The sequence below is a fragment of the Carlito syrichta genome, unplaced genomic scaffold, assembly GCF_000164805.1.
Source record: "Carlito syrichta isolate Samal-C Ts95f unplaced genomic scaffold, Tarsius_syrichta-2.0.1 Scaffold304318, whole genome shotgun sequence".
NCBI classification, from domain to species: Eukaryota; Metazoa; Chordata; class Mammalia; order Primates; family Tarsiidae; genus Carlito; species Carlito syrichta.
In genome coordinates this window covers 1,265,010-1,272,557 of record NW_007248414.1, presented here as the reverse complement: position 1 = coordinate 1,272,557, position 7,548 = coordinate 1,265,010, and the positions used below count along the sequence as shown (strand labels likewise).

The 7,548-nt window shown below is 46.0% G+C and overlaps 1 protein-coding gene across 4 annotated transcripts in view; it reads left to right on the top strand.

Moving 5' to 3' along the window:
• Positions 1-7,548, top strand: part of BRK1 (BRICK1, SCAR/WAVE actin nucleating complex subunit) — a 26,329-nt gene that overhangs the window by 5,058 nt on the left and 13,723 nt on the right. The window contains exons 2-3 of one of the 4 annotated variants that reach the window (XM_021713161.1): positions 3,431-3,513; positions 3,759-3,768. The exons of 1 other annotated variant lie outside the window; for it this stretch is intronic. In XM_021713161.1, coding sequence (XP_021568836.1) covers positions 3,431-3,513; positions 3,759-3,768 — 93 coding nt within the window. Of the gene's footprint in view, positions 1-3,430; positions 3,514-3,758; positions 4,665-7,548 lie in introns of those variants that run through there. 2 more of the 4 variants (XM_008059650.2, XM_021713163.1) reach the window with 2 other exon arrangements.

Here is a 7,548-nt window from a genome sequence, read left to right as displayed (position 1 = left end):
AGCTACTTGGAAGGCTGAGGCGGAAGGATTGCCGGAGCCCAGCAGGGCGAGGCTGCGATGGCCAGGAGCGGCCACTGCACTCCAGTCTGGGCGACAGAGTGAGACTCCAACTCAAAAAAAACAAAACAAAACCAAGAATAGTCTTACAGATATGTTCTACTTTATCAAACCATTCCTCTTGTGATGGGTATTTGGTTTTTTCTTTTCTTTCCTTTTTTTTTTTGAGTTGGAGTCTCACTCTGTTGCCCAGACTTGAGTGCAGTGGCACGTTCACGGCCACCACAGCCTCGACCTGCTGGGCTCAGGTGATCCTTCCATCTCAGCCTTCCAAGTAGTTAGAACTGCAGGTGCACGTCACCATGCTGGGCAGATATTTTGATTTATTGTAGAGACATGGTCTCACCAAGTTGCCCAGGTTGATCTCCAATTCAAATTCAGGTAATTCTCTTGCCTCTGCCTCCCATAGTGCTGAGATTATAGGTGTGAGCCACCATGCCTGACTTTTTTTTCACCATCATAAAAGTAATGAATAGTATTAATTCATTAAATTTTTATCCAGAGGGGGAAATGATAACTAAAGTCCAAGTACACGAATAGCTTACGAATTAGAAATTCATCCACAAATGTTTAGATACATACAAAAGGGGGAGAATAATAATAATAATTATTATTATTTGAGTTGGAATCTCACTCTTGCCCAGGCTGGAGTGTGGTGGCACACTCAAGGTCACCGCAGCCTCGACCTGCTGGGCTCAGGTGATCCTTCTGCCTCAGCCTTCCAAGTAGCTGGAACTACAGGCTTGTGCCACCACACCCAGCTAATTTTTCTTGATTTATTGTGGAGATGAGGTCTTGCCAAGTTGCTCAGGCTGGTCTTGAACCCCTGGGCTCAGGCAATCCTTTTGCCTTAAACTCCCAAAATTCTGGGATTGCAGGCGCAAGCCACCGTGCCCCCAGTGGTAAGAATTATTGCTAACCGGGCTCGGTGGCTCAGCCTGTAATCCCACGCCTTTGGGAGGCTGAGGTGAGTGGATTGCCTGAGCCCGCGGGTTTGAGACCCGCCTGGGCAGGTGAGACCTCATCTCTACAAGAAAATAAAAAATAAGCTGGGCGTGGTAGCACGCTCCTAAAATTCCAGCTACTTGGAAGGCTGAGGCGGAAGGATCACCGGAGCCCAGCAGGTTGAGGCTGCAGTAGCCGGGAGCAGCCACTGCACTCCAGTCTGGGTGACAGAGTGAGACTCCAACTCAAAAAAAAAAAAAAAAGAATTATTACATTCATCTGACAAGACCTCTCAGAGATACAATTTGAACTGAGCTTTGAAGAAGAATATTTGGGCAGGCAAGATGAGTAAGATTTGGAGATGATGAAATGAAAGTTGAGGCAAAATCGGGGAGTTTGTCAGATGCTGAAGTGCTTTTGCAAAACAGCCAGGAAAGAGATGAAAAGGAAAGTTTTTAGCTAAATGTTGAGTCATTGCGTAGGAGAGTGTCTCAGCAGATATTTTAGACTTAAAAAAACGAAGGTTATTGAGAGATGGCTGAACAACATCGTTGGAGGAAGGAGTAGGAAATAGTTACCGTGTTTAGATTCCTTTTTCTCTTATATGTTGAGAACAGTTGCAAAGAGTTTTTGTTACAGAAGTCCGCAGAGAAAAAGATGTTTTAGGAGAAATCTGGTTTCATTTTGGGTAAAATATTGAAAGAAGATTGAGGAGGCCAGAGGAAGAAAAGTAATTTTGGTGATTTTCACAGATGGAATGTGGGTTCTACAGGGCATTTGATGTTCTTCAAGTTTTCTCAAGTTCTAAAAGGGCTTTGCAGATATTAATGAAACATGAGGTACCCTCCTAGAGCAATAGAATCGTGGCTTCCATGAGCTCAGAAACCCCTATACCTTCCTTCCTCTCCATAATTTCTGCGGCTTTCTTAGCCTATTCTTTCCTCCCTATTGAGATTATTTTCTTTCTCTTGCCATGTCCCCTCTTTTGAAACCCTTAATTTGCCTATTAGCAAATGGCCATCTGTACTGCCTTGGTGTATGTTTTACATTTCTATTGCTGCACAAATGTTGTAATTTAAACCACATAAATGTATTACTTTGCCTTGTGTAGATTAGAAATATAACACTGGGCCGGGCTCAGTGGCTCAACCTGTAATCCCAGCACTTTGGGAGGCCAAGGCGAGTGGATTGCCTGAGCCCAAGGATTTGAGACCCACCTGGGCAATTTGGTGAGACCTCATCTCTACAATAAATCAAAAATTAGCTGGGTGTGGTAGCACGCACCTGTAGTTCCGGCTACTTGGAAGGCTGAGACAGAAGGATCGCTGGAGCCCAGCAGGTTGAGGCTGTGGTGGCTGGGAGCAGCCACTGCACTCCAGTCTGTGCAACAGAGTGAGACTCCCATTTCAAAAAAAAAAAAGAAATCTAACACTGATTACTGGGCTTAAAATCAAGGTGTCAGCAGGGCTGCCTTCCTTTCCAGAGGCTCCATTTCCTTGCTGGTTGGGTTGTTGGCAGAATTTCTTTTCGTTATAGGACTGAGATCCCTGTTTTCTTGGTGGTTGTCAGCTGAGGGTTGTCCCCAGCTTTTATTTGTTTTTTGTTTTTGTTTTTTTTTGAGTTGGCATCTCACTCTGTCGCCCAGACTGGAGTGCCGTGGCCGCTCCCGGCCACCGCAGCCTCGACCTGCTGGGCTCCGGCGATCCTTCCGCCTCAGCCTTCCGGGTAGCCGGAATTACAGGCGTGCGCTCCCAGGCCCGGCTGACTTTTTGATTGATTGTAGAGAGGAGGTCTCGCTGCCCAGGCGGGTCTCGAGCCCGCGGGCTCAGGCCATCCACTCACCTCAGCCTCCCAAAGGCGCGGGATGGCAGGCTGGGCCACCGAGCCCGGCTTGTCCCCAGCTTTTAAAGCTCACTTGTATCCCTTGGCTCATGGCCCTTTGCCTCCATCCGTTAAAGCCAGTAACTGGAGGTCGAGTTCCTTTCACACTTTGAATCACACTTTGAATCTCTTTTCCTTCTTCCATCTCACTTCTTATCCTTTTCCTCTGTCTTTCTCATCTATGTTTTTGAACTTGTGATTAGATTGGGCTCAGTTGGATAATCCAGGATACACCCCAGGATTTCAAAGTTCTTAACTTTAATCACATCTGCAAAATCTCTTTTGCTATGTATGATACATATTCATTCATGGGCTCCAGGGACGAGGGAATGGACATCTGTGGGGCTATTATTCACTGCTTACCACACTTGGTAGGAAGTTCAGCAGATCCACTCTAAACAATTCTGTTCCTAAAATATTTCTCACTTCATCCCCTCCATTTTCATTGGTACTCTGCATAGTACATTATTCCTCTTTCTCAGTGTAGGAGGTTGTGTGTGCATGTTTGGAGTGACATTAATCCTGAACATCAGTCTCCTTTTACCAGATATGTCTTGTCGTTCAAGACTCGCAACACTAAACGAAAAATTGACAGCCCTTGAACGAAGAATAGAATACATTGAAGCACGGGTGAGTATGATGGGCAAGGACTGCTCAAGAGGGAATGCATATTTCCACTTATCTCTGAAACAAACCCGAAAGCAGAAACAGGCTTAGAGAAGTTACCTACCTTGCCTAGATTTGAACCAGGTTTCTGTTACTCCACACTGTCTTCTTTTCTACTATTTCTCACTGCCTAGGATCTAAAGTAAGAATTTTTTTTTGATCCCTCTAATGTTTTTGAATGTACCTAAATGTCAGTTTTCCTTTGACAGGTGACAAAAGGTGAGACGCTCACCTAGAACTGTGCCATGCTGCTGCTGGGAAGTTGCTTTATGGAACACAGGCCATGTGGGAAAGAGCCCAGCAGCCTTCAGCTCCTTCCTCTCTCCTTAAAGAGCAACAGGGCTTATTCTTGTTTTTATGTTTTCAAAAGTGTGGCCTTTGGGCTCTGCCATGTACATCTGGGGGTGTGTTGTGGCATGTGGGGAGAAGTCCAGGGGGATTCTTGGAAACAGCATTAGGAATTTTACCTTTTCAGTAACATTTTATAGAACTACTTGTCAATGTATTTCAGGCATTCAGAGCCATAAGCCTGGGACTGTTGGTGAAAGTATTCCCCACCTCTCTCTTTCTCAGATGTTCCTTAAAGTTCTCATTGCCTCTGCACTGATTCTATAAATAATCTTTTTCCTCCTCACCTTTGGTGAGAGACGGGGCAGTCCTAGCCAAGACACTCATGCCCTGGCAGTGTGGTTACCAGAGAATGTTGTTGATAACACACCAGTTTCTTGTCATTTGGGGGAGGTTAGGGCCAGGCTCCCACTTGGTTAGAAGAGACATTTTGAGAGTTTTCTTTAGGTCACTGGGAGTGTCTATGCCTTTATTTCTCTAATAAACTCCTCAACTTTATCTGACTGCTGTGATTATGGTGGGGAGAGGAGCTAGAAATGGGCTTACTTATTCCACAGAAATGTGATATGTAGGATTATTATCCTGACATAAAACTTTCAGATGTAGCTGTTTGATTCAAAGCCTGGGTGGCTTACCAGCCCGAGTTCTCATGTTTGGAGTTTCAGCTGACTAAGTCATCCTGGGAATCATTTGGGCATTCAGCACATTTATCAAGTACTTACTATGTAGGCATGTTATACGCCAATAAAAGTTCCAACGTTAAATCAGACATGATGCTTATAGTCTGTTGAAAACCAGCATCCACACAGTTTAACTACTATGTAGGACAGACTATTTGTTTTATAAGGTACAAATAAAAGTCTACTTCCTTTGAAAAGCAAATAGTTTAAACAGAAGAGCCTAAAACGTTCCATTCTGCCAGATATAGGGGCTCATGCCTATAATCCCAGCACTTCAGGAGGACTGTTTGAGGCAAGGAGCTCAAGACCTGCCTGGGCAACATAGCAAGGCCCCATCTTTACCACAAAATAAATGAATTAGCTGTTGTGGCATACACCTGTAGTCCAAGCTACACAGGAGGCTGAGGCAGGAAGAACTTTTCAGCCCAGGAGTTCAAGACTTCAATGAGGTATAATTGGGCCGCTATGCTTCAGCCTGGACAACTGAGCAGAGCAAAACCCTGTTTCAAAAACAAAACCCTGTCTCAAAAACAAACAAAAAACCCCCTATTCCCCAGTGCAACAGTATTCTGAGGTAGAGGAGGAGGTGATTAAGTGAATGGGATTAATGCCCTCATAAAGGATGCCTGCAGGAATTTGTTCACTCCTTCCCCAAGGACACAGTAAGAAGGTACCATTTTTGAAGCAGAGAGTGAACCCTTACCAGAAGCCAAATCTGTTGACATCTTACCTTGGACTTCCCAGCATCTAGAACTATAAGCAATAAATTTTTATTGTTTGTACATTACCCAGTCTAAGGTATTTTGTTACAGCAGCCCAAACATTAAGACACATTGCCTGTTTTTTTTTAGGTCCAGCTAGTCACCTTGCATCTGCTCTATTACAACCAGTATCTCTATACTGCAACCACATGTCTCATGCTTGCCCAATAGCCTGTGAGCACTCTGAAGGCAGAAACTGTGGATCTTTACAATAATAACCGCTGCTATTTGCTGGCTGTTTACTATGTTAAGTACTGAATCATTTTATATTCCACTTCATACTTTCATACCTCTTAATTCACTTTTATGACATAGGTACTTTTAAAAAATGCTAATTTCAGATATGTGGAATTAAAGGCTCAAAAAATTTAAATTGTCTTGCCTGTCATCCCACACCTGAAGCTAGACCTGGAATGAGCCCAGCTGGGTGGGATTCCAACTACTTTCCCTCTTGTCTGGCCAGCACTCAACAGGCACCCAGTGATTGTGGGGAAATGCAGTATTTCTCAACTGTTGTTATTAGATTTGAGAGGGCACGTAGACTGCAGTGTAAAAAGTTCCTTTTTAGTTTCCTTTAATCTTGATTTTGTCCAGGAGAAGGTTGGTTTGATATCAGAAGTTCTTTTTTGTTGTTGTTTTGTTTTGTTTTGTTTTTGAGTCGGAGTCTCACTCTGTCGCCCAGACTGGAGTGCAGTGGCCGCTCCCGGCCACCGCAGCCTCGACCTGCTGGGCTCCGGCGATCCTTCCGCCTCAGCCTTCCAAGTAGCTGGAACTACAGGCGTTTGCCACCACACCTGGCTAATTTATATGTATTTATTGTAGAGATGAGGTCTCACCAAGTTGCCCAGGCGGGTCTCGAACCTGCGGACTCAGGCAATCCACTCATCTCAGCCTCCCAATGCGCGGGATTACAGGCTGAGCCACCGAGCCTGGCTGATATAAAATTTCTTAAGCTTAGTTGCTTTCATATGCATAAATACTTTTGAAAGGAAGCACAGAAAGAACTGGTAAAAAAAAATTAGCTGGGCGAGGTGGCAAACGCCTGTAGTTCCAGCTACTTGGAAAGCTGAGTTGGAAGCATCGCCTGAGTCTAGCAGGTTGAGGCTGCAGTAGAGTCTCACTCTGTTGCCCAGGCTGGAGTGCAGTGGCACGCTCATGGCCACCGCAGACTCAACCTACTGGGCTCAGGCTATCCTTCTACCTCAGCCTTCCAAGTAGCTGGAACCACGGGCGTGCACCACCACGCCCGGCTAATTTTTTGATATACTGTAGAGACGAGGTCTTGCCAAGTTGCCTAGGCTGGTCTCAAATCCCTGGACTCAGGCCATCGTCTCGCCTCTGCCTCCCAAAGTCCAGGGATTACAGTTGTCAGCCGCCACACCCAGCAAATGTTGACTTTTTAATACTCTTCTATACATTTCAAATTGTGTGATCCAAACTAGAGACAAAAAGTTTATTTGTGAGGGAAATTTTAAAATAAATAATAGCACAAATGGTAGGGCAAAAACTGAGGATCTTAAGAGAATGAATAAACATAAGGAAACTCAAAAATTTATAGAGGGCGCCAGGAGAGGTGGCTCATGCCTTCAATCCCAGCACTTTGGGAGGCCGAGGTGGGAGGATTGCTTAAGTCCAGGAGTTCGAGGCCAGCTTGGGTAACAAAGCGAGACCTCATCTCTCCCTCCAAAATAAAAAAGTTAGCCGGCTGTGTTGGTGTGCATCTGTAGCCCCAGCTACTCGGGAGACTGAGGAGGAAGTGACCACCTGAGCCCAGGGGATTGAGGTTGCGGTGATCCGTGCTCAGGCCACTGCACTCCAGTATGGGCGACAGAGCGAGACCCCCGATTCAAAAAAAAAAAAAAACAACTACCAAACGAAAACAAAAAAGCGTGATAAGTAGGTCTAGCCTCGGCTCCCGCTCGGCCCTCGCCCCCGCCCCGGGTTAGGTTTCTTCGGGTAACTAGAGGATCCTTGTGCGCATGCGCCCGGGTCTCAAGCCTAGCCGGTTATCTCGGCAAGCTCGTTTTCCATCCGCATTCGAGGGCGCGCGAAAAGAGTACGCAGACATGCCGGGAGCGCGCGCGCACGCCGCGGCCCGCCCCCGAACCCGCTAGGACGCCGACTAGAAGGTCCTTGTGCGCACGCGCCAGTCCCAAACGGTTTCCCCCACCGCCCTCCGCAAGCCTGTGTTCCGTCCCCATCCGAGAGCG